This window comes from Coregonus clupeaformis, chromosome 26, assembly GCF_020615455.1.
Source record: "Coregonus clupeaformis isolate EN_2021a chromosome 26, ASM2061545v1, whole genome shotgun sequence".
Taxonomy (NCBI): Eukaryota; Metazoa; Chordata; class Actinopteri; order Salmoniformes; family Salmonidae; genus Coregonus; species Coregonus clupeaformis.
The window spans coordinates 20,446,269-20,473,531 of NC_059217.1; the positions used below are offsets into that span (position 1 = coordinate 20,446,269).

Consider the following 27,263-nt stretch of genomic DNA (forward strand, 5'->3'; position numbering starts at 1 on the left):
AGCCACAGACTGTTCACTCTGCTACTGTCCAGCAAACGGTACCGGAGCATTGACTCTTGGTCCAACAGGCCCCGAGACAGCTTCTACCCCGAAGCCATAAGACTGCTAAATGGTCAATTAATGGTACCCAAACTACCTGCACTGACCCTACGCTCAAGCACTAGACTTTATATACACGCTCACACTACACACTCCCACACAAATTCAAACACTACATACTGACACGACACAACATAAACACACTTTTACACTCATTTGCTGCTGCTACTCTGTTCTTTATTTTATTCTTACCATTTATCTGGATGCCTAGTCACTTTACCCTGCCTTCATGTACATACAGTATCTACCTCTGCACATTGATCTGGTACTCCCTGTATATAACTCCATTCTTGTGTATTTCATTTTATTCCTCATTTAGTTACTATTACATTTTTTAAACTCTGCATTGTTGGGAAAGGTTCATAAGCAAGCATTTCACTGTAAAGTCTACACCAGTTGTATAGGGCACATGTGGAATAAAATTTGATATTAATGTCTCCATTCCCTTTTAATCTCAACCAGGAGAGGTTAGTTTAGGTTATTATCAGACAATTGAAGGATAGGTTATTTTAGGTTATTACCAGACAATGGTAATAGTCCTCTGAATATCAACAAAAAGAGAGTGGACTGTATGGTTCCACTAATGTCCAGTCATGTAGCCTAATAGTCTAAAACATTTACATTTTTTACATTTACGTCATTTAGCAGACGCTCTTATCCAGAGCGACTTACAAATAGGTGCATTCACCTTATAGCCAGTGGGATAACCAATTTACAATGTTTTTTTTTTTTTTTTTTTTTGGGGGGTAAAGGTAAAACCAAGAGAAACCTCTAGTCTAATAATCCTACCGCCTGTAAACCAACACAAAATGTTTGAGACAGATGACAAAACACTTTTTAATTTCCTTATCAATTTTTTATTAAAGTTCATTATGTGGTTGGCTTTTTTGTTTGCTTGGTCTTCCAGTACGTAAACAAGTTCCAGTCAGACCAGTAAGATGCCTCAAACAAGGATCCCCTCTGCTGGCCAGCTGGTGGTACCGTCTGCCCTCTAGGGTAGGGCATGTTCATCCCATGTGGAACAGAAGGGTGATCTCTCATACCAACCAGAACCTGAGCAAAGCAGCACTGTATTTCAAACCATTGTGGAAATAACTGACAAATACATATTTACAGTCACACATAACTTTGTATCTTTCTGGAGAGCGCCAGTGCTAAGTGATTCTCAGCACTAGCCTTTTTTAGACTGCTTCTCACTGCAGTCCCTCACAGTCAGGTAGTTTAATATTGACCCCACAAATTACGGCCACAAAATAAAATAGTAAATGTTCCAACAACTTATCAGTTAATCATTACAGTTAAATAAACCAATCAGTCAGTCAGTCAGTGGATTATTATTCAACCAGCATTTGGAATCTGCTCCCATATGTCAGTGACCTAGAAATGCATTTGGAGGAAGACAATATGTGAAAATAAGACAAGACCAGAAAATAGTGAGAGTTGATCAGAGAGGTCCATGCTGCCAGACAGTAGATATCTGGGCTGCAGTCTATTCGGTTATGAGCTAATAGAGATTGGCTGAGTAGACCCCCAGAATCAGAGATCTGACAGGGGCAGATGAACGCCAGGGGAGCAACTGGCACGTTGACCTGAGAAACTAGAGACAGGTGGAGAGAGAAAGAGCAGAAGTCACTGTATTCCACCCTGTTAACCGTTCCTTATCAGAACATCTCCCCACTAAAACCTTATCCTTTATGAGGCACAGTCCGCTGACCCCAGGCCTGTACTGTGGCTGGGACAGACCAGAGGAGGAACTGTGGAAGTTGTCAAAGCTCATCCTCCATCTGCTGAAACGCTTCTAAGTCCTCCCGCCAATCAGCCATCATGGCCTCCACTGATTTTCTGCTAGAGTCCTTGTCAACTGCAGGCTCCTCCTCTGGCTCAGGGTTCCTCTTAATGGCAGGTCCCACATCCTCCTCAGGAGTCACTTCCTCATTGTGGGGAGCTGATTCGTCCAGCTCCACAGTCCTCACGTACGACTGGTCGAGAGTTGCGGCGGGGACAGGTGAAGTTTGGTCTGTTGAACAGTCTTCCTCCTCCTCCTGAATATCCCTCCCTGAGTAAGGACAGAGGGGTGAGCTCAGTCCATTTTCAGACCACTTTCCACCACAATAAATCATCCATATAGTTTCCTAGTATTACCAATACATACGCAGTCATACACCATTTCCTACTCACTATGCATGTACATTAACACAAGCACCTATCAGTCATTCCCAGACAGAAACAGGGCAGTGTTGCAGTTCACACAAGGTAGCGAACAATAAACAGAATGGCACTGATGAGTCATGTGCAGAACAGACCAACAGTACCATTCTCCTGAGGAGTTCTGACATGGCCAGCTATTTACACAAGACTAACCTGCACTGAGCTGCTCTACCACACAAATAATGGAGGAGAGAGGAAAGAGAGTGGAGGGCAATACTTACTGCTTTCCAGCAGGATGCCAGGGAGAGGTTTACTTTTGAATATAGAGGCTGCTCAGCCAAAGGGTGAAGGGGAAAGAAAGAGATAAAATGAAAGTTACACTGTTACAGTCCACCACAGAGAAGGAGAGAAGGAGGAGAAGGAAGGAAAATGGAAAGAAGGGAGCAGTTTCCTGTATCACACATCAAACTGGGTGCTTACCATCACCTACCTCCACTAAGGCTAGTACCGTAAAGTGGTCACAGGCCCACTATTTTGGGTCAACACTGAACCCTGAAATACTGTCCATTTTGAGATCTTTACAGAATCAAATATAGTCCCTAATCGGCTGAAATCCCCAAAAACGATCCATATGCTGGAAAGACCCACTGTCCTGTCTTCCTCTAGTCACTAATGTCCACCTGCCCTGTACAGTGGATCTAACCTCTGTCTCTGGCCTTGTCGCTCAGCAGAACCTCCACCTCCCTGTACTCCTTGAGAGCCTCCAGCAGGATGTTGCCTTCCTTGTAGAAGAGGAAGAGGAGGGGCAAAGTGACATCGTCTGTGTTGCGGCCGTCGCCGGCCATCTGGAAGAGGGGAGCCGTGTCACTGCTGCTACCCTCGTTGTCATCTGTGGAGGAGGGGGGGAATTAGCAAGGTTAAAGAGGATCCTATAAATGGTAATACATCAGTTTATTAAAGGTTATATAAAACATAATGAAAGTGTTATGAACATTTATAAAGGTTAGAAGGTTAGTTAGTGCAGCCTTCTTGAAGTAGATTAATTCAAATTGAGATCTTGTGTCAGTTGGTCCTCCTCACCGATGACGATGCCTCCGATGGCCCCAGCCTTCATGATGTGTCTGGCCTTCTCAGCAAACATACACTGGCCCCGCTGCAGCAGAGCAATGCGGCCCTGTACAAAGGCAGCGTTGCTCAGTTCTGCACAGCCACTGTAGGGCTCAGCCACTGTCACAAACCCACGAACCTACAGACAGATGGAGAGAAAGGGGGGGGGGGGGCATGTTCAAACGTCACTCAGAATGCCGAGAATAAAGAACGTCTGACGCCTTGGGACAAGGCTGGAAAAACCAACAAGCACAGGTGCCCATCCATTGGAAATTGGCCCACTGAAGAAACACACTCACCCCCGTGATGCTCTTGGAAAGGTCCGTGCCAAACTGCGCTGGGCCAGAGGTCAGCACCACTCTGCCGGAGAAGGGGTGGGAGACGATCTGCACGGCGCGCGGAGGGAGCTGCTCCTTCTGCTGCTGGCTGGACAGCTCCATCATCTCCTGCATGAAGCGCATCCCGTCCTCTGCTGCCACAGCACTGACCGCCTAGAGAGAGATCGAGGGAAGGGGAGAGAGCGGAAAGGAGATGGAGAAAGGACAGTCCTCTGTAGCTCAATTGGTAGAGCATGGCGCTTGTAACGCCAGGGTAGTGGGTTCGATCCCCGGGACCACCCATACGTAAAAATGTATGCACACATGACTGTAAGTCGCTTTGGATAAAAGCGTCTGCTAAATGGCATATTATATATTATAGATAGAAAGAGTAGGGGAAGAGACTGAGTAAGACTCATATGGGGGGTTGGCAGTGGTCTTATGATATCACTCTCCCGGCTTGTACTGTGCATGAATCATTTACCTGTGTAGCGTGTTGGACCAGCTGCACTCTGCCGTCCTTAAGGTGTATAAGACTGACTCCCATCCTCCTCAGCAGCTCCAGGTGGTCGGGGTTGTTGGCCATGAAGTCCTGAGCCCTCAGAGGGGGGCGACCCATTCCTGGCTCACTGGAAGAGAGGGTGGAAGGGGGAAGGGGGCATCAATGTTCACACTCACTATGGTTGTGACAAGAACAATATTCTGTCATATTTTAGTACAAAAAGCACTTTTAACATGATTCCTCATGTTAGACATACACTCCCCTATGTATATATTTAGACAGTGAAGCTAAAACGTTTTGCCTCTATACTCCAGCATTTATTCTAAGAATAGAATATGTTTCTGAAGACTTCTACATTCATGTGGGTAGTACCATGATTACGGATAATCATGAAGGAATCGTGAATAATGATGAGTGAGAAAGTTAGAGGCATAAATATCATATCCCCCAAAAATGCTAACCTCCCCTTTTATTGGTAATGGTGAGAGGTTAGAATGTTTTGGGGCATGATCTTCGTGCATCTGTAACTTTCTCACTCACCATTATTCACGATTCCTTCATTATTATCTGTAATCATGGCAGTATCCACATTAATGTAGAAGTATTCAGAAACATTATTTATTCTTATTTACAATAAAAGTGACTCCAAAATGACACAATACATTATTTACCATACATTTCTATTGGGCACAAAATAATCTGAAACACAACCAAAACAAACAGCAAATGCATCCAACAAGTTTGTAGAGCTTGATGTAGTCATTGCATGCTAGGAATATGGGACCAAATACTAAACTTGACTAAATACACTATAAGTGAATGTAATACACTATAAGTGAATTTGTCCAAATACATTCGACACCTTCAAATGGGGGGAGTAGATACACTACATGACCAAAGGTATGTGGACACCTGCTCATCAAACATCTCATTCCAAAATCATGGGCATTAATATGGAGTTGGTCCCCCCTTTGCTGCTATAACAGCCTCCACTCTTCTGGGAAGGCTTTCCACTAGATGTTGGAACATTGCTGCGGGGACTGGCTTCCATTCAGCCACAAGAGCATTAGTGAGGCCAGGCACTGATGTTGGGCGATTAGGCCTGGCTCACAGTCGGTGTTCCAATTTATCCCAAAGGTGTTCGATGGGGTCGAGGTCAGGGCTCTGTGCAGGACAGTCAAGTTCTTCCACACCGATCTCAACAAACCATTTCTGTATGGACCTTGCTTTGTGCACAGGGGCATTGTCATGCTGAAACAGGAAAGGGCCTTCCCCAAACTCTTGCCACAAAGTTGGATCCACAGAATCGTCTAGAATGTCATTGTACGCTATGTTCCCTTCACTGGAACTAAGGGGCCTAGCCTGAACCATGAAAAACAGCCCCAGACCATTATTCCTCCTCCACCAAACTTTACAGTTGGCACTATGCATTCGGGCAGGTAGCGTTCTCCTGGAATCTGCCAAACCCAGATTCATCTGTCGGACTGCCAGATAGTGAAGCGTGATTAATCACTCCAGAGAACGTGTTTCCACTGCTCCCGAGTCCAATGGCGGCGAGCTTTATACCACTCCAGCCGACGCTTGGCATTGTGCATTGTGATCTTAGGCTTGTGTGCAGCTGCTCGGCCATGGAAACCCATTTCATGAAGCTCCCCGACGAACAGTTATTGTGCTGACTTTACTTCCAGAGGCAGTTTGGAACTCGGTATTGAGTGTTGCAACCGAGGACAGACGATTTTTACGCGCTACGAGCTTCAGCACTTGGCAGTCCCATTCTGTGAGCTTGTGTGGCCTACCACTTCACGGCGGAGCTGTTGTTGCTCCTAGACGTTTCCACTTCACAATAACAGCACTTACAGTTGAGCGGGGCAGCTCTAGCAGGGCAGAAATTTGACGAACTGACTTGTTGGAAAGGTGGCATCCTATGACAGTGCCACGTTGAAAGTCACTGAGCTCTTCAGTAAGGCCATTCTACTGCCAATGTTTGTCTATGGAGATTGCATGGCTGTGTGCTTGATTTTACACGTCAGCAACGGGTGTGGCTGAAATAGCCGAATCCACCAATTTGAAGGAGTGTCCACATACTTTTGTATTTATAGTGCACATAAAGTGCATTCATTTGTAAACGATAAAACAGATATGTATGAAAAGACACTCAAATAAAATATGACATTCTGTACTGTCGCATTATTAAACATTTGATCTCAAATCCAAAATACTGGAGAATAGAGCCAAATTAAAAGTTTTAGCTTCACTGTCCAAATAAATACATAGGGGAGTGTCTCAGCTGGTAGAGCACGGCGCTTGTAACGCCAAGGTAGTGGGTTCGATCCCCGGGACCACCCATACACAAAAAATGTATGCACGCACGACTGTAAGTCGCTTTGGATAAAAGCGTCTGCTAAATGGCATATTATTATTTATTATTATTATATAAATGTCCCTTACCAGTGAATGGCAGGACGGGGACAACTCTTGTCCACAGCACTCCTGATTGGATCTCTGAGGTTCTGTGGGAAGGCGGGGTCGGGGAAAAGGAGGCGTGTGTTGGGGCAGGTCCAATCAAAGTTAGAGTCATCCAGCTCTTCCTCTGACTAAGACAGAGGGGGAGAGATCAAACATGACTAACTGTATCATCTGAATATTATTAGAAGTACTATCATTAGAATTCTAGCTGATCACAGCAGTTGATCCTACTATACCCACCCAAAGAGATTTGACACAGGCGGAAAGATGAGGCAGAGATGCAGCCTGTACTGTGGTGTTGGCAGGAGGAGAGGGGGCGCGAGGGGCAGTGGACAGGGACAGGGGCAGAAGGTGTGCCTCGGTGGTGAAGATATAGTCCTCAACATTAAACGGCAGATCTTCCTCTTCTGCAAACAGCAGGAACAGGTACTTGAACATCTCTGCCAGGAAGAAGGAGTCCATTCTGAGAGGGGAGGAAAGAGGATTAGTGATATTTGGGGCAGCAGGCCAGCAGGGCAGACACCACATAAACCATTTTGATTTAACTACCTGGCTGGCACACTGTTGCTCAGCCACTAAAATCATCCACCTCTGTTAACCACCCATCATTAAATCCCTCCCCATCCCTGAGGTATTCCCCTGGGTCTGGGCTCTCACCGGTCCTCGTGGCTCCCGGTGCGAACGTCCTTCATGGCAGCAAAGCCACAGGGGACCCGGGCAAAGCGGTTCAGGTTGTCCAGCACCGTGCGGCCTACCTCCAGGTAGTAGGGGTCTTTGGTAGCCTAGAAGGGGGTACAGTGGGACCAAGGTTAGACACTGTACTACTGAATTAGGCAATAAGGAAGGCCCCTGAGAGCAAATTGATATATAATATATAATATGCCATTTAGCAGACACTTTTATCCAAAGCGACTTACAGTCATGAATGTATGTATGTACCGGTATGTCAACTTCTAAACTGCATGTCTCCACAGTCCTTACCTTGTACAGGAAATAGGTACTCTCTGCAAACTCAGGTCTTAGTGGATGCTGAGCCCAATGTACCCTGAAATCAGTGGTGAATGCCTGGGGAACACACAGAGAGGGGTGTTAAAGGTTACAGCCTGACTGAGAACAAAGAAAGAGAGATGGAGCATAAAAGAGAGCTTACCTCTGGGAGGAAGTTGTGTTTCTTGGTGACTTGATACAGCATCTCATGGGTCTCAATGGCCGGCCGGATATCTCCCTTCAACACCTGGGGGATTCATTAACAATGTTAGGTGGAAAGTAAAAGTCTTAATTTGTCTCAGCACCATCTCTATGTACTAAAACCCCTGCTTAGGCAGCTGGTCAGTTAGTGACGCCAGTCACCTGCAGCCCAGGGAAGAAGGCCAGGAGGGAGTCCATCCAGGTGCGAGCAGGCAGCAGAGGCTTGTGGATGTGAACGTCCAGCAGGAGAGGAGGCTGGCTGATGTACTTCATTATAGACGCATAGTGCTGGAAACACAAATAATGAGAGAATTTGACAAGCTGAGGATGAGAATCTTTAACAACATACTTTGTGAGGATTGAATTCCATAATAATAAGGGCATAAAAGCATTCCATTATCCAAGCCGGAGTAGGGTTACAGTGTGTTACAGTGTGTGAGGTCACTCACAATGTTGAAGCGCTGCAGAAACAGGTCATCTCCCAGGAGAATATAGGCCTTCAGCAGGTACTCATAATACGAGTCGATCCCTGCTCCCACTCCGCTGTCTGGAACAATACAACACAACAGTGTACCGTTTCATACCTCAGAAACACACTCATGCCTTAATTCTACAAGTACAGAACATCAGCTTGCCCATTCACTTCTATCACACCCAATACATCGTCCTTCTCTGGATAAATCCAAGGAAATCCTCCTTTATAATACAGTAGATACCCGTTATGGCCTGGGACTGGTTCCCTCGCTCACCCCTGCGGACCCACTCTCCTGAGTGGATGTTGATGGTTGTTCCCACCAGGTTGCTATTCCTCTGCCTCTTCTCCCACAGGAAGTCGAGGGCTCTCCGTGCATGGACCTGTGTATAATAAAATGTATCAATATAATTCAGACACACTGGCATCTATGATAATCAACAATGAAGGTCTAGTAGTGCAGTCTACTAAAGTATTAGTCCTGATCTGAACAAGGTTTAAATAATTGTCTATTTTTACCTCAAACACAGGGTCCCCAGTGAAGCGACTCAAGGCAGCGAACTCCAGGATAATTGTGCCAGCACAAGCTGTGCAGGTGTCCGTCTCTGTGCCCGTCCGACTCTCAGGACCCCTGATGCCATGCCTCAAGTTTACCTGTTGAGTGGAATAATAAGGCTCAATATATTGGTCATAGCTGTGTCCTAAGACATTGTTCAGGTGAACTATACAGCCATAGAAAACCAGGCCGCGGAAAACTGTAGCAGCTATTAACAGAGCACTGAAGCAGAAAATGTGTGTGTGTGTATGGTCGGGACATATCCCAACAGCCGTGGCCTTATGTATAGTCTGAGGGCTCACCCTGGGGTAGGGCAGGCCACTGCTGGTGTTGAAGGCAGGCAGGAGTCTGAGACCCACGTCTTTGGCCATGTGGAGGAGCTCATCCTGGTACCACTGCATGTGATGCCCTGCATCCTTCAGCATCACCGCCATGGAGTGTCCCCCTAGCAGCCCTCTGGAAACATGAGGAAAGTCACAACGGTCACACATAAACTATATATGCAAAAGTATGTTGACAACCCTTCAAATTAGTGGATCCGGCTATTTCAGCCACACCTGTTGCTGACAGGTGCATAAAATCGTGGACACAGCCATGCAATCTCCATAGACAAACATTGGCAGTAGAATGGCCTTACTGAAGAGCTTAGTGACTTTCAACATGGCACCGTCATAGGATGCCACCTTTCCAACAAGTTAGTTCGCCAAATTTCTGCCCTGCTAGAGCTGCCCCGGTCAACTGTAAGTGCTGTTGTGAAGTGGAAACGTCTAGGAGCAACAACGGCTCAGCCGCGAAATCATCTGTCCTCGGTTGCAACACTCACTACCGAGTTCCAAACTGCCTCTGGAAGCAACGTCAGCACAATAACTGTTCATCGGGAGCTTCATGAAATGGGTTTCCATGGCCGAACAGCCGCACACAAGGCTAAGATCACCATGCGCAATGCCAAGCATCGGCTGGAGTGGTATAAAGCTCACCATCATTGGACTCTGGAGCAGTGGAAACACGTTCTCTGGAGTGATGAATCACGCTTCACCATCTGGCAGTCCGACAGACGAATCCGGGTTTGGCGGATGCCAGGAGAACGCTACCTGCCCGAATGCATAGTGCCAACTGTAAAGTTTGGTGGAGGAGGAATAAAGGTCTGGGTCTGTTTTTCATGGTTCAGTCTAGGCCCCTTAGTTCCAGTGAAGTTAAATCTTAACGCTACAGCATGCAATTACATTCTAAAGGCCCTTTCCTGTTTCAGCATGACAATGCGTCCATGCACAAAGCGAGGTCCATACAGAAATGGTTTGTTGAGATAGGTGTGGAAGAACTTGACTGGCCTGCACAGAGGCCTGACCTCAACCCCATCCAACACCTTTGGGGTGAATTGGAACGACGACTGCGAGCCAGGCCTAATCGGCCAACATCAGTGCCCGACCTCACTAATGCTCTTGTCCCCAAAGCAATGTTCCAACATCACACACACAGTTTGTTTGCTGTTGAATTTGTGCTGTTGCCAGTGTCTTCTGTCTGTGTCGTCTGTTTTGTCTTACATCGTTTGATGTTTTATCCCAGCCCCCGTCCCCACAGGAGGCCTCTTGCCAGGCTATTGTAAATAAGAATTTGTTCTTAATTGACTTGCCTGGTTAAATAAAAAATGTAAAATGTCCATCCCCTCAATAACTGGCTTTATGTTTTTTCTTACCCCAGCACACGGATGTTGGTCTCAAAGACAGACACCACGATGTCATTGTCCAGTCGCACATCTGTCAACACTCTCCTCACTGCTTCTTCAAACTCTGTCGTCTTGTTTAAGAGCTGTAAGTAAATACAGAATTAAATAAATGAAAATCATCGTCTACACATAGGTTAAACAAATCCAACTAAGGAGGTTGGTAAAACAAACTAAAGATTAAACCTACCACTAGAGTGTCCAAGGTGTCGATGAGGGTGAGAGAGAAACTTAAAACACACAAAGACAAATCAATCAGCATCAATTACAGTCCCTTATGGCTAGAAGATATCAACAGAGACAGAGTATTCCAATGCCAACAGGACTGTATCTCCTGTTCCCACATCCTACTCAGGCCTGCAGACAGACAGACAGACACTCACTTCCCCAGTGCATCATCCACGTCTCCCCGACTGGGCTCCAGCCCACGCACCCTCCCCCGACACGTCAGCGGCATCAGCTCATCTGCTGGGTACGCATGGTCCTGGAGAACACAACCAATAAGGATCAATGGTAGTGTGTGAATGTTGAACATATGTCAGACATAACTTATTAACATCTAATTGACATACAGTAGGTCTAAATAAGGTTCAACTAGCAAAAACACTACCACACCGAAATCAATATTCAAATCTGTTCCTGGCAAATAAAGCAGAAATGTAAAACACTTGCCACACACTGCATTCTGTCTGGGCTACACCACACCACATTAATTGGATTGCATTAATGGGGGTTGGGCTTAAGCCTTTTCATTTAGCACTGTAATAAAAGTGATTTACAGTTTCAGTTGGCACCACACTCCCTCTCTATGGAGCAGCACTGAATTTCAATGTGTGCTCTGTGCTGACAGACTTGCTTAGTGTGAGCACCCTGAACAGAAGCTACAGCGTTAGTCATCCTGGGGCCTGTGACGGCACTTGACCCTGTACAAAACAGTCCAACCAGAAGGCAAAATGAGGACATTTATGATGTGAGGACATGAACCTTGGGTCTGTGTGCTTGTTTGATTAATGGCTGAGGTAAATATAACTTCTAGGCCAGGCCTACTAATTTGATTTAGGAACACAAAAGCACTAGGCCAAGTGTCAGTGTTTTGATGAACAGCTAGTGTCAATATATCAGTCATCCAGCTCAAAGCCACATAAGTCCATGGTAACAGAAAAACAGAGAGGGGAAGGAAGCAAACAGGCATTAGTCTAGCTACCAAAATAGACCCACTGACCTCAAATTAGGCCTAAAGAGGCCTAGATGTTTATTGTAGCTGAAACTAATTAAAAGTATGGGAGCAGAGCAGTGCTTTTAGCATATTACAACAAACCCAGAACATGAGTACCAGTAAATCACAACAGAACATCTAAATGTTTTTGCATTATTAGATTGCTGCTAAACCACTCTCTCAGTTATGTGAAGGAGGCAGGTGGTGACGAGACTTACCATATAATTGGAATAAGCATGGTCAAACATCTCGACCACTTGGTTCCTTGAGGGGAAACAGAGAAAAAACAAGTCAGTTTAGCTCAATCTCCTTTATCAGTCTGAACTTGTCACACATCTAGCCCAGGACCAGACATATTTCTCACTCACCTCAGCTTGAGCTTCTCCTCTCGTGACATAGACTGTCCCAGCCTGCATAAGGTGCTCAGCAATAGCAGCAACGGCAACAATAGGGTTGACATTGTTGCGGGGCGAAACCACAACACCGTCCGCATAGCTACAACCTAGCTCTCTCAGTCAAGTACAACTGTAACCTATCATCACATTAATATAGGCCTGGACACCAACATTCTCTGATAACACAAACACACTCAGATCTCATGTGCACATATTCAGAACCAGGGGACACTTCAGGCCCAGTTACTGTCTGGTCCAATGGTTAATGAATGCCTCCAAATACCACATTGAGGCAGTGCTGTTTATAATGCCCACAATACTGTTACTAATCAGCTTATTGATGCCAATTTAGACACCATCTATGACTCACTCGTCCTCTCCAAAGTCATACAGTACAAATCCAGGTTATGGTAGAGGTGTGACAAGGGGTTGGACAAACAACTGTATCTAAAATCCAAACTCAGGCTAACATAACAAGCAATCTATATGTTTGACCGTTTGCAGGAATGCTGTAGCTATTATGTAAACTGATATCAGGGATCTGTCATATGATGCGTCTCATAATCCAAGACAAAGTCCCAGTGGTGTAAAGTACTTAAGTAAAAATACTTTAAAGTACTACTGAAGTAGTTTTTTGGGATATCTGTACTTTACTATTTAAATTTTTTCCAACTATTACTTCACTACATTCCTAAAGAAAATAATTTACTTTTTACTCCATAAATTTTTTCACTGACACCCTAAAGCACCCGTTACATGTTGAATGCTTAGTCAATAAACACAAATGCTTCGTTTGTAAATTATGTGTTGGGGTGTGCCCCTGGCTATCTGTAAATAAAAACAAGAAAATCGTGCCATCTGGTTTGCTTAATATAAGGAATGTGAAATGATTTTTACTTTTGATACTTAAGTATATTTAAAACCAAATACTTTAGACTTTTACTCAAGTAGTATTTCGCTGGGTGACTTTCTATGAAGGTATCTTTACTTTACTCAAGTATGACAATTGGGTACTTTTTCCACCACTGCAAAGTTCTGCCAAGCCGTTAGCATATGCTCCTTCCTTGACTGAGTGTCAAGTTCCTTAACCGTGTTCACCTGCTGGTCACACCCTCTGACACACACGAAACTTCAGTCAACACAAAACAGGATTCACACACTGCTAATCCCTGCTGTCTATCTAACGTTTCCTAACGGGCAATTACATTACTGAATACTGACAGAGTAACGGTATTCTTCAAGCCAATCAAAACAAACTCTCCTTCCTTATTAACGTTACTTGACATCCGTGTCTTTGAGTAAGCAGACACCATAAAAGCCTACTGCCAGGAATACTGGCAAGCTGAAGAGGTAAATTATCTAGCTTTCTGATTAGACTAACAAATAATTAGCTAATCATTATATATAGTTAACTCCTATATATTATCACAACAGTAGTTGGCTACAACCTTTAACGTTACCGTTGCTATCGACAAACAATAGCCCCACAGATAAGTGCTAGCTAGCTAATGGCGCTAGCTATCGGTCTTTTCCTGGAACAATTAGGATTATATCCATGAAGCAAGCTAGACTGTTGTTATTTCCTCCTCCTTTTGACTGCTCACTTCGATGTTAGCCAGTTGGGGTGCATAGCCAGCTACAGTAGCTAGCTAGCCAGCTTGGCCGGTAAACGACAGTCCGAAAACAAGCAAAGTAGGAAAGGCGCCGATCACTTTCGGCCGTTGAGAAATATTATTTTGTTCTTCTTGTTATGCAGGAAAATATTTGGTCGTTTTCTGTTGCCTTGAGGATGAACCTTTAGCGGCCAGCTAGCCGTCAAGGAAAAGCGGATGGTACTGTTTAGATGATAAACGTCAACATCCGCATCCGGTTAGGTTTTCGTTCCCTCCCTCTGCTCCGCCCAATACCTAAATATTGTAGTTTTGTTATGCAATATTATCAAATCTACACTACTTCAGTCGTTATACATTTGGGGAGAATATTCCTTACAAAATTAGATGGCAATATACACAACAGTTGACGTTTGTTAGTTCCTTGAATATTGGCAGACATCAAAATAAATCTCCCACAATTTTTGGTGTTCACTAAATTTCCCATCTAGCCTAGCGAACCAGACTGGTCTCATAGACTAGACGTAACATACAGTCGTGGTCAAAAGTTTTGAGAATGACACAAACATTAATTTTCACAAAGTCTGCTGCCTCATTTTTTATGATGGCAATTTGCATATACTCCAGAATGTTATGAAGAGTGATCAGATGAATTGCAATTAGTTGCAAAGTCCCTCTTTGCCATGAAAATGAACTTAATCCCAAAAAAACATTTCCACTGCATTTCAGCCCTGCCACAAAAGGACCAGCTGACATCATGTCAGTGATTCTCTCGTTAACACAGGTGAGAGTGTTGACGAGGACAAGGCTGGAGATCACTCTGTCATGCTGATTGAGTTAGAATAACAGACTGGAAGCTTTAAAAGGAGGGTGGTGCTTGAAATCATTGTTCTTCCTTTGTTAACCATGGTTACCTGCAAGGAAACACGTGCCGTCATCATTGCTTTGCACAAAAAGGGCTTCACAGGCAAGGATATTGCTGCTAGTAAGATTGAACCTAAATCAACCATTTATCGGATAATCAAGAACTTAAAGGAGAGAGGTTCAATTGTTGTGAAGAAGGCTTCAGGGTGCCCAAGGAAGTCCAGCAAGCGCCAGGACCGTCTCCTAAAGTTGATTGGAGGAAGACTGTGAGCTTGAGTCTGTTAAAAATGGCGGAAAAAATGGAGAAGGTTTGTTAAAGAAGAATGGTAGGAAATGTAAGCAAAGTGAGTTGAAGACAGGAGGAGAAATGGAAGTGAATGAGGGTGAAGTATCGGAGGTGGAAGGTGTGGTGAAGTACTCGGATCCCGAGGATTGCACAGAGGGTCAGGATGAAAATGAGTCTGTGACAGTAGGAGTGAAGTTTTTGGAAAAAGTGGAGCCTTGCCTTTTGGCTGATCCATTTGTGGTTTCAAGATGGGTGAAAAGAGCGTTGGGTAAAGTGGAATCGGTGAGGGTAACCAGAAGTATTCTAGTGATAATTGTTTGTGTTTCTGTTGGTCAGAGGGAGAAGGCGCTCAGATTTAGACAAATGGGGGAAAGAATGGTGAATTGTTTCGCTCTCAAGAAAAGGGCGCCATTGAAAGGAGTGATTACTGGGGTACCAGTAAATGTAAAAGTTGACCAACTGAAGGGGAAGATTCCCAGTGTGTGTGATGCTCATCGTTTGGTGCGACACAAACAGGGGGGCGAGAGTGGGGTAACAGGAGTCATTGTCTGTTCTTTTGAGTTTTGAAGTTGAGTCTTTGCCGGATAAAGTGAAGTTAGGGTATATAAGTTATCCTGTACGAGCTTATGTGCCGAATACATTACGATGTTACAGGTGTCAAACTTATGGGCATGTGGCAGCAGTGTGTAGGAGGGAGGTTCCAAGGTGTGAGAAGTGTGCAGAAGGGCATGAGACAAAGGAATGTGTAGCATTGGGGAAAGTAGTGGTATGTGCTAATTGTAGGGGTGGCCATGGGGCTGGGGATCAGAAATGTCCTGTGCGAGAGAGGCAGGTTGAGGTTTCCAGGGTAAGAGTAGCGCAGAAGTTGTCATATTCTGAGGCAGTGAAGAAAGTAGAGGAAGATGGGTCAAGGGGGAGGAGTGGTGAGAGTAGTAGAGATGTACCAATGTAGAGGGATAGGACAACAAGTGATATGTGTTTCAGTAAGATTGGATTTTTAGCATTTATAGCAATGGTTATTAATTGTACTGCAGGGATGGAACGTAAGTCTAAGAAAATTGAGGTTGTGTTGGCAGCTGCAGAGAGGTATTTGGGTGTGCGAGACTTGACAGCAGAGTTACAGGGAGTGTTAAGTGGTGGTGATCCATCATCTCAGGTTGAGGGCATGAGGTAGGAATGAATATTTAAATAGTGGGGTGGTGTTCATTATTAATAATACATTTTAATTTGTGAGTGTAGTGTTGGATGGTAGGGTATTTCTTTATTTTATTGTATTTTTCAAGCAAAATATAAGGGAGTTGTACACCAGTCTAGTAGGTGGCGGTAATGCAACAAATTGGATGCCAACCGCCGTTAAACCTCATCGAAGAAGAAGACAATCAGGTGGTTGTTCGACAAAACGAAGCTTCGGACGTAATTAATTAGGTGCTTCTGATAAAGTCGTACAAGCATCAGCACTCTACTTCGAAGTAAACTGCTTAGCGATTTCGACGCATGCTTCGGAGCTCCGGTATCAAACGTAACATCACTAGTAGCAAACAAAACCGGTAACGATATCTTTACTCTATGTATGCATTGACTGATAGCTTACTGATGATGTTTGCTTATCAAATCAAATTGTATTTGTCACATGCTTCGTGAACAACAGGTGTAGATTAACTGTGAAATGCTTGCTGGTAATATTTTTTTTGAAATAATGAGGAATAAATGCACAGTGAACAACAACGAGTAAAAATAACATGGCTATATACAGGGAGTACCAGTACCGAGTCGATGTGCAGGGGTACGAGGTAATTTAGGAAACTATGTACATGACTAGGCAACAATATAGGCAGTAGCTGCATATGTGGTAAGTGTGTGTGTGAGCAGGGACGGACTGGCCGTCTGGCCTTCGGGCAAATGCCAGATGGGCTGAATTTTTTTTAGCCCAGTGGGCCTCTTAACTGTTTATTTGTAAAAAAAAAAAAAAAAAAAAAGGCTGATGTGTTAGAAAAGGCCAGGGCCGATTTCTGGTGTGTGTGTTGGGGTGTAAGTATGTGTCTGGGTAGAGTCCAGTGTGTGTGCATAGTCAGTGCAGGAGAGTTAGTGCCAAAAAAGGGTCAATGCTGGTAGTCCGGGTAGCTATTTAGCAGTCTTATGGCTGGCGGCTAGAAGCTGTTCAGGGTCCTGTTGGTTCCAGAATTGGTGCACTGGTACCGCTTAGCATGTTGGTGTCAGTCTTAGGGGAGAGTCACATGGGTTTAAAGAATCAGACATGTTCTTATAAAGCTTAGAATAAATATTATCCATTCATAGTTAATTTTTTTTGCAAAATTCTATTATACTCTTTTGTAGTGCAGGATTCTACTCAATTCAATTAAGGAAACAAAACAATTCCCAACTATGTACATTCAGCAGCGTTGTGCCAGTAACCGAAAGGTCGCTGGTTCTAATCCCCGAGCCGACTAGGTGAAAAATCTGTCGATGTGCCCTTGAGCAAGGCACTTAACCCTAATTGCTCCTGTAAGTCGCTCTGGATAAGAGCGTCTGCTAAATGACTAAAATGTAAATATTTTTTTTCTCTCTCACTCAGCCATGACGCCAACTGTTGGCAGAAAGGCCACTGGGCTTGTAGCCGCCACTTTTACTCCTCTCACTCCTGCTTTTGTTGACTTTCTTCAACCGGTTAAATTGTACTCTTCATCCCACCTCTCGCTCTCTCCACAGTGAAATGAACCTTTCAGAGATCAGACCCTACATTGACTATCTGTTAGAGCAACAAGGTGTTAAGAGTATATTTGGCAAGAGCTTTCTTCTTAGTTATTTATCATGTGCTAGGTCATTGCAGTGCTATCACATTCCTACCAAGTTCATGCACAGCTGTGTGTTATGTCTGTCCTTTTCCCAAACCCCTCCATCAGTCAATGGCACGACAGGTGAAGGAATGTCTCTCACTGTGGAGGAGAGAAAGCTGCTTGCAGAGGAGTGGTGTCGTAAGAGCAAGTAAGTCATAAAGAATATGTGGTTATCAAATATGCCTAATATGGTTTATATGTGGCAATACTGTCCTTGTTGGTGAATGAGTCACTGAGTAAGCCTTGCTGCTGGCTTCTTGGCACACATTGCTGTGTCTTCACAGGCTGGAGCAGGTGATGGTGCACGTGGGCTGCATGAGTCTGAAGTACTCTCAGGAGCTGGTGAGTCATCTTTGCCACAACCTGCTGGTACTCCTACCAATACCTAGTCTAAACACAGCACAGGGCCTTGGAACAGCCCACAGTGTAATTAAGGTGACTTACTGTCTCTGTTGTGTCCTCCATGCAGGCACACCATGCTGCTGAAATATGAGCTGATGGGATAGCAGTGATCTCCTCCTCTTTCTTTAAACCCCCCACGCAGGTTTGTGGAGCCTAATTTTCGGTTGTGATGTATACCTGTTTGCTCTTTCCAGTGTGATGTAGTGGAGGGTATATACGAGGTATACCCACTTATTTTTCAGTGGGCATTGCGTATACTCACTTCTTAATCCCCACTGATACCTATAAAAGTAGTGTAGTGGAGGTACACGCCATATCAAGTAATCAGGCTGATGGAACAAAAATGTTGATAAAAGTATTATTTATTCATATTTTAGGTGCAGCAATGTACATATTGCTGTAGGCCTAGCGTGATCGTTCCAAAATGCAATTGTGGGAAAACACTGTTCTAAAATGCACACCGCACATGCAAGCGGTTTAATGAACAGAGATCCTTTAGAAAGAGGGGAGATCTAAAGATGCAACAACTATCATGTGTTGCTAATATGACTAGGATAATGCCTTTGGCTGCTAGACAATGAAAGACAGTTGAAAGAAAACCAATAGAACAGGAGAACGCACATGGATAAGTCTTTATAAAAAATAATTGCCTCCACGTTTCAATGGTGGGATTTTGGCTACAGGCTACTTTGAAGCAAGGTAAGACATGCCTCATAATATGAAGTAAAACGTCCAGGTGTCAAACAGTTAAGGACCAGGAAAAATATAGTGACGCTAATGATAGGCCTAACCTTCTTCTGGTAGATGGAAAGGCTTTCCCAAAAACCTTCTATATTAAATGTTAACTAGCTACAAAGTTTTCCCAGACCTCAAAAGTGGTCTCTCGACGTGGTTGAAGCATTGTTATGGACTTACAACATACAATTGTGTTGTTTTTCTGTGACTTGGAGTGCGAAAACCTGAAAAAATTGGGGAAAATCTGAAACCTGTGAATTTCTGAGTCAGTTGACAGCCTCATTTATCTGTTTCAATAGAGTACCACAGTATGAGTCATAATACCAATAAAACCGAGAGGTCAAACAGGGAAATGGTTCCAATCGTTTTTCCACCATACATTTTTCCCATAGGGGATTTTAGAAAGACTTAAAATAAGGGCTGTGTTTTGTGTAGGTGTGACGTTTTGATAACCGTGTAAATCTCTCTAGGACAAGTAGACTTTTATCAATGTATTTACCCCCCAAAAATGAAATGCTAATTAGCTGCAAATGTGTCTATCATAAAGAACTACAACTGCCATGATGATCTGGATGAGACTCCTGAATCGAGGCATAGGTAAGAATCTCTGGATTAACTATCTAATGTTAGCTAAGTGTAGTAATTAATAAATAGGCTACATTTTTTTTTAAATAGACTTCTGTGAACTGTTGTGCAAGTTTTAAATGGACACTACCTGTTAGCAAAGGTATCAGCTAGAGATGACGTGCAGGGATTTGTAGTTTTGCGTGTCTACTTTTATGCTAATTAGCATTTTCAAATCAGAGAGTAAATGGAGACGAATATATTGTTATAGTCACCTTGTCTGAGAAAGATTTACATGGTTATCAAAACGTCATGCCAGGGTAAGCCTACATACATGAAACACAGCCCTTATTTTAAGTGTTTCTAAAATCCCCTATGGGAAAAATGAATGGTGGAAAAACGATTGGAACCATTTTCCTGTTTGACCACTAGGTTTAATGGGTATTATGACACCTCCACTGTGGGGCTCAATAGTAGGCCTACTATTAGCCTACTTGCACAGTACAGCTTGGATTGGCCTGACTGTGAAAGACCAATGTGGGATTTATGATTTTAGGTCATTCAGAGCATCACTGTTTCTCACAATTTTTCACACAAGGTGCCTTCCCCTCGCTGGGCAGGCCGGTAGGAATGTTTTGGGGAAGAATTAGAGTATACCCACTTCTCCAGGCACCACTACACCACTAAGTGTGACATTCCACTCTGGTCAATGTTGCTGAGGAATTCACTGTAGGAATGTGTGTTTCCTTTCCTTACTGTGTTTCCTTCCACCGAATTCCGATGCGCTGATGTTTCTCCAGGAAGTGGCTTCAGCCTCCCCAGCCGTGCCACTCTACTATTATCACATTCCAGCTGTGACCGGGGTCAACTGTGAGTACTCTGCTTTCAGTTGATATGATACAGTCGGACACTTTTTGATGCGCCTCTGCATGTGATACTGTAATAATCAGGGTTTGGACTACAAGAATGTTGATTCTCAACCACTCTTTTCTCCTGTCAGTGCTATCGAGGGATGTGTTGGAGGGGATAGAGAAGCAGATCCCCTCGTTCCAGGGGCTGAAGTTCAGTGACCTGATGGACTTTGGCCAGTGTGTCAGCTATAGTCCATCTCACTGGTCACTCCTATACAGCATTGATGAAGTCGGCACACATTTTTCTCTTCCCTGTCTGTTTGCCTCTCTCATCATGAAGATAACTTATCCTTAGAGGAAGGTTGTGTTCAGTATGTAATTTAAAGAATGTTTAACCCTTTAACAGCAACTGCTAGGAGCTTTGGCGATGTGGGGCAGTGGGAAGGTTAGCCTTCCTCTTATATCATACTTTAACCCTGAGAACCATGCTCTCTGTGTGAAGTCAGTCCATTAGGCAGACACTTATGCTTTAGGAATGCCACTCTCTCCCCAGCACATACAACTACCTGGGCGGTGGTGTGAACAGACTCTTGTCATCCTTTGATAAAGGGTACCTCCCGAAGGCCAGGACTTTACAGGTACACCTCCCTCTCAGTCTCGGACAAAACGGTAACACAGAGCATCATTTTTGTTTTACTGACTTTTTCATATCTGTTGATTTTGATTATCTCTTTGATTGATGTCTTTGTTTCATCTGTTTGCAGTTCCAGGTGCAAGATATCCTCTGTTATGCAATAAAGCTGGGTGAGTGAGTGCAACATCTTCACCCACAAAACAGTCATATGCCATCATGTGCCATCTGAGGTTAATGAACCTAGAATGAGTCTGGGTATGTTGTGATGTATTGTGTTTGTGTGTGTGTACAGGGTTTGACTTGGCTGTAAATAAGCAGCTGATGAGTGAGGTGTCAGGATTGGCTCTTGGCCCTCCCCTGCTGCCCTGCCCCCAGCCCAAGGCCCTCTCCATAGCACAGAGACTCCAGCAGATCCTGGGAGAGTAATGACGGCAGCATGGAGATTTGGCTTTATAGGCTAACCACAGGATTTCATGTGGAAAATGTGTTTTTGGAACACTTTATATGTGTGTTGCTTTACATGTTATCACATTAACTTCACGATCATGTGATCACCCCAGGTGGTGAAGGTAGGAAACAACATCTCCACTTCACTGATCCTCAACACTGGGGCCCCACAAGGGTGTGTGCTCAGCCTCCTCCTGTACTCCCTGTTCACCCATGACATTTACATTTACATTTTAGTCATTTAGCAGACGCTCTTATCCAGAGCGACTTACACGAGCAATTAGGGTTAAGTGACTTGCTTAAGGGCACATCGACAGATTTTTCACCTAGTCGGCTCGGGGATTAGAACCAGCGACCTTTCGGTTACTGGCACAACGCTCTTACCCACTAAGCTACCTGCCGCCCATGACTGCGTAGCTATGCACGCCTCCAACTCAATCATCAAGTTTGCAGACGACACAACAGTAGTAGGCTTGATTACCAACAACGATGAGACAGCCTACAGGGAGGAGGTGAGGGCTCTCGGAGTGGTGTCAGGAAAATAACCTCTCACTCAACGTCAACAAAGGAGATGATCGTGGACTTCAGGAAACAGCAGAGGGAGTATTCCCCCCCCCCCCCATCGACGGGACAGCAGTGGAGAAGGTGGAAAGTTTTAAGTTCCTCGGCGTACATATCACTGACAAACTGAAATGGTCCACCCACACAAACAGTGTGGTGAAGAAGGCGCAACAGCATCTCTTCAACCTCAGGAGGCTGAAGAAATTTGGCCTGTCACCTAAAACCCTTTCAAACTTTTACAGATGCACAATTGAGAGCATCCTGTCGGGCTGTATCACCACCTGGTACGGCAACATCACCGCCCACAAGCGCAAGGCTCTCCAGAGGGTGGTGCAGTCTGCACAACGCATCACCAGGGGCAAGCTACCTGCCCTCCAGAACACCTACAGCACCCGATGTCACAGGAAGGCCAAAAAGATAATCAAGGACAACTACCACCTGAGCCACTGCCTGTTCACCCCACTATCATCCAGAAGGCGAGGTCAGTACAGGTGCATCAAAGCTGGGACTGAGAGACTGAAAAGCAGCTTCTATCAGACTGTTAAACAGCCATCACTAGCACAGAGGCGCTGCTGCCTACATACAGACTTGAAAATCACTGGACATTTTAATAAATGGCACACTAGTCACTTTAATAATGTTTACATATCTTGCATTACCCATCTCGTATGTATATACTGTATTCTATACTATCTATTGCATCTTAGCCTATGCCGCTCTGACAATGACATTGCGCATCCATATATTGATATATTCTTATTCCATTCCTTTACTTAGATTTGTGTGTATTATATATTTGTTGTGGAACTGTTAGATATTACTGCACTGTCGGAGCTAGAAGCACAAGCATTTCGCTACACTCGCAATAACATCTGCTAACCATGTGTATGTGACCAATACATTTAATTTGATTTGAAATGAGAACGTGTTTTGGGAACACTTCATGTATTTTTTAAATAAGGGTAAAGTTTGATTTAATTGACTATCGTTTGCACACATATTCAAATGAAAATAAACATTCCATTGCCAGCAGCCCAAAATGCCAAAAGACCCCATTACTCATGGCAGAGGTGCATCAAGTAAGGCATTAATGAGCAGAAACTTGGTTATACAGATTGGCTAGAGGAGTTACAAAGGGACTTTTAGCGCCTTATATCTTAAAAATGGGTTCTGATAATTCATACATCGTTTTTAAAGAGAGACCTGCGTTCACCAGAAACTATGAATTTTGTGACTAATTCTTAATAAGGACTGTATTAGACTGTAACTTAACCCTGAGTAAATCAGTACAACTGTAAATTGAATTGCCTCTAATCTCAAGTGTGAACTGCACTCTTTCCAGCATTGTGGCCTTGATATTATTTTTAAAGAAGCCATTGATTTAAAATGTATTACAGTATAACTCAACTTGTATGGGAGTGAAAGGGAAATAAATATACATGCAACTTGAATCCATTTTGTAAACACTCTTAAAGACATTGCAAATGTTTATGAATAAAAATATAAATTACTTGTTTTAAAATGTTATCCCATGTAGATGTTCTCCAGTTATTCTCCCAAGTTTCATTTGTTTCTCTCTTTCTCTGTTATGACTTGGGGCTCTGCAGGGTATGACTTCAGTACTCATGTATTTGTATGTCAAATGGCAGAATGATCTCATCAGAGGTTTGGTCCTTTTGACTGTGTGTGTGTGTGCACGTACCTCAGTCAGACGGAGAAGTGCTTTGTCCCTGTCAGTTCCTCTTGGCTGTGGTGTCTGTGGCCTCGGTGTTCTTAGCTGCTCCCTTCCTCCATCCCCCACTACTCGCCTGACCCCATCCTTATCCTCTGACTATACTACACATTCCAGCCATGCTCACACTCACTTTCACTATCTGATGTGAATGGAGCCAAGCAAGCCCTTTTATTCAATAACAGTATCAACTTTTGGACAGGATAAAACTTTGGGTATGGCTTTTTATTTGTGCGGAAGCTGTTGTGGATAGCTGTTGTGGAATCTAATGATGTGTGTACTGGAGAGACCGGGACAGACAGAGCCGGAGGGAATGAGCGAAGGGGAGAGCGGTGTGTGGTTTTGGCTGGGATCAGCAGAAATGGTTGGTCAGGAATCTGAAGGACAGTGGGAGGAGGAACACATGATGTTCAGAAGTCTCTCGCAGAGGAACTGAAGGCTTTGGTTTATCTTGGGCTATTGGTGTTCCTGTTGGGGTGTATCCCCTCACAGCTGTAGGGGCAGGTTGTTCTAGATCAGTGTTTCCCAAACTCGGTCCTGGCGACCCCAAGGGGTGCACGTTTTGTTTTTTTGCCCAAGATCTACACAGCTGATTTAAATAATCACCTCATCATTAAGCTTTAATTATTTGAATCGGCTGTGTAGTTCTAGGGCAAAAACCAAAACGTGCACCCCTTGGGGTCCCCAGGACCGAGTTTGGGAAACACTGTTCTAGATAAGGGGGAAGCGTGTGGAGGGCCAGTCTGACAAATGTACATTTGAGTCATTTAGCACACCAACCTCACGTGTGTCCGTGAAGCCCGCTGACAAGGAGGAAACACCCATCGCTAGAGTCTGCAGCCGTGAGTCTCAACCCTTTTCCAATACCTATATTCTGTGTTCTTTTTACATGAGGATCTGAAAAGCTGCGTTAAATCAATTGTTGTGTCCATTATTGAACTCTGCTTTGGATATTACAAAAATTGGTGTGACAGTATTATAACTGATTGTAGAGTGTGTGTTACATTTCATCCATATTGTCTCTATCTTCCATAGCTTCCCTTGTCCCAGGCTGTGCTCTGGGGTGAAGTGTCCCTGTGCCAGGCGTGTTGTGCAGTGTGGCTGCTGCCCACAGTGTGCCTGTCAGAGGGGGCAGGTGTGTGGAGGCCCCCACTGGGAGAAAGGTTACTGTGACAGAGACCTCCCTGTTTACTGGACACAGCCCTGTGCCCCTGGGTGTGGGGCTGCAACATCAGGTCTGGGGCCTGTGACTGCTACTCCCTACAGACTTACCACAGTCTGGACCAATGTCTCAAAACAATGAGAGGTGAGTTGTTTAGACTTAGGCACCCATGTATACGTGTGACGCATGCACACACACACACACACACACACAGAAACACACACTGATATTGTTGGAAAGTACTGTAGCTTTTCAATGCTTTGAAGAATAAGCACCAGCTAGCTGTATGTGCCTTTGGAGTGGTAGGCATGTGATTTGAAAGTTGACTGTTTTCCAGGGCATGAGCTCTGGAGTGAGATGAAGAAAGGTGTGGAATGGGGCTGTGAGCTGCAGGGAAACCAGTGTGTGTATGTATGGAGAGGAGCTGTTACTCACCCATACCATTACTCTCTGAAGACACCTGTGAAAATCTTCTATGTGACAAAAGATCACAACCAACTGTTGCAACACAGTAGAGTAGAACTACATTTTGCAAAGGTGTTCAAAAACTCAACATGAATGTCTGTACATGAATCTCTCTTCTCTCCATATGCCTGTCTGAGAGAGCATGCCGCAGCAATGTGAACTGTCCTGCTTATTTCTTCCCGACTGAGCCCTACATTCCTCCTGGCCAATGCTGCCCCCTGGTGCCAGGTATCTGCAACTTTGAGAAATGCAACTTGGCACCCCCGACCTGTCCTCCTGGCCAGCAAGTCCACCATGTGGAGAGCGGGGATGGTAGTCCAGGGGCTTGTTGCCACCGGTACCAGTGTGTGCAGGGTTTGGCACTGCTTAGGCAGCAAAGGGAGATGGTAGGACAGGCAAAGATAACTAAAAGAGAAGGGGTGGACAGAGAAAAGGAAAGTGCCAGGACCTGACACAGAGCTGGACTCAGCCAACAGGACTCCACCAGTTAATAGCCAGTGGTGGGAAAGGTACTCAATTGTCATCCTTTAGTAAAAGTAAAGATACCTTAAAAGAAAATGACTCAAGTCAAAGTACTACTTGAGTAAAAGTCAAACGTATTTGGTTTTAAATATACTGAAGTATCAAAAGTAAATGGAATTGCTAAAATGTACTTATGTATCAAAAGTAAAAGTATAAATCATTTCAAATTCCTTATATTAAACAAACCAAACGGCACAACTTTCTAGTTTTTTTTATTGACGGATAGCCTACTACTAAAGTAGTGCTTAAAAGTATTTTTTACTTAAGTACTTTACACCACTGTTAATAGCTGATGGACTACATGGGCAATTGTATATGCATTATAAGTCACACACTAAGACTACAGTTTTTATTTCTGGAACCATGTCAGCAATTGCTTTTTTTTTAGCAACGTAGCCTATATGTACCTAAAACCATTGAACCAAATTCCAATACATACAGTGGGGGAAAAAAGTATTTAGTCAGCCACCAATTGTGCAAGTTCTCCCACTTAAAATATTTTTTCCAGAAAATCACATTGTAGGATTTTTAATGAATTTATTTGCAAATTATGGTGGAAAATAAGTATTTGGTCAATAACAAAAGTTTCTCAATACTTTGTTATATACCCTTTGTTGGCAATGACACAGGTCAAACGTTTTCTGTAAGTCTTCACAAGGTTTTCACACACGGTTGCTGGTATTTTGGCCCATTCCTCCATGCAGATCTCCTCTAGAGCAGTGATGTTTTGGGGCTGTCGCTGGGCAACACGGACTTTCAACTCCCTCCAAAGATTTTCTATGGGGTTGAGATCTGGAGACTGGCTAGGCCACTCCAGGACCTTGAAATGCTTCTACGAAGCCACTCCTTCGTTGCCCGGGCGGTGTGTTTGGGATCATTGTCATGCTGAAAGACCCAGCCACGTTTCGTCTTCAATGCCCTTGCTGATGGAAGGAGGTTTTCACTCAAAATCTCACGATACATGGCCCCATTTATTCTTTCCTTTACACGGATCAGTCGTCTTGGTCCCTTTGCAGAAAAACAGCCCCAAAGCATGATGTTTCCACCCCCATGCTTCACAGTAGGTATGGTGTTCTTTGGATGCAACTCAGCATTCTTTGTCCTCCAAACACGACGAGTTGAGTTTTTACCAAAAAGTTATATTTTGGTTTCATCTGACCATATGACATTCTCCCAATCCTCTTATGGATCATCCAAATGCACTCTAGCAAACTTCAGACAGGCCTGGACATTAAGCAGGGGGACACGTCTGGCACTGCAGGATTTGAGTCCCTGGCGGCGTAGTGTGTTACTGATGGTAGGCTTTGTTACTTTGGTCCCAGCTCTCTGCAGGTCATTCACTAGGTGGTTCCCCTGTGTGGTTCTGGGATTTTTGCTCACCGTTCTTGTGATCATTTTGACCCCACGG

The 27,263-nt window shown here is 44.2% G+C and overlaps 1 protein-coding gene, 1 long non-coding RNA gene and 1 pseudogene across 4 annotated transcripts; 2 read left to right on the forward strand and 1 right to left on the reverse strand.

The window, feature by feature from the left end:
• Window positions 1–933: 933 nt before the first annotated feature.
• Window positions 934–12,839, reverse strand: LOC121540305 (ER degradation-enhancing alpha-mannosidase-like protein 3). Of its 3 annotated transcripts, none has more exons than XM_041849079.2 (21): window positions 12,160–12,839; window positions 12,010–12,055; window positions 10,959–11,059; window positions 10,766–10,805; window positions 10,549–10,661; window positions 9,158–9,311; window positions 8,819–8,953; window positions 8,577–8,682; window positions 8,277–8,374; window positions 7,990–8,115; window positions 7,790–7,873; window positions 7,621–7,704; window positions 7,297–7,421; window positions 6,880–7,102; window positions 6,622–6,683; window positions 4,156–4,300; window positions 3,654–3,845; window positions 3,328–3,493; window positions 2,951–3,136; window positions 2,529–2,576; window positions 934–2,155 (listed from the first exon to the last, which is right to left on the reverse strand). In XM_041849079.2, exons 1-21 carry the CDS (start codon window positions 12,282–12,284, stop codon window positions 1,866–1,868), a joined length of 2,649 nt encoding a protein of 882 aa, XP_041705013.1. In that variant the 5' UTR covers window positions 12,285–12,839; the 3' UTR covers window positions 934–1,865. The 3 variants fall into 3 exon arrangements, with proteins under 3 accessions (XP_041705013.1, XP_041705011.1, XP_041705012.1); XM_041849077.2 differs by having other exon boundaries at window positions 6,622–6,767; XM_041849078.2 differs by lacking the exon at window positions 2,529–2,576 and having other exon boundaries at window positions 6,622–6,767.
• A 4,639-nt stretch (window positions 12,840–17,478) lies between these two features.
• LOC121540304 lies at window positions 17,479–21,517 on the forward strand (annotated as a pseudogene).
• A 2,845-nt stretch (window positions 21,518–24,362) lies between these two features.
• Window positions 24,363–25,923, forward strand: LOC121539905. Its single transcript, XR_005995421.2, has 3 exons — window positions 24,363–24,548; window positions 24,742–25,012; window positions 25,206–25,923. It is a non-coding gene; the product is annotated as an uncharacterized LOC121539905 (long non-coding RNA).
• Window positions 25,924–27,263: the final 1,340 nt, after the last annotated feature.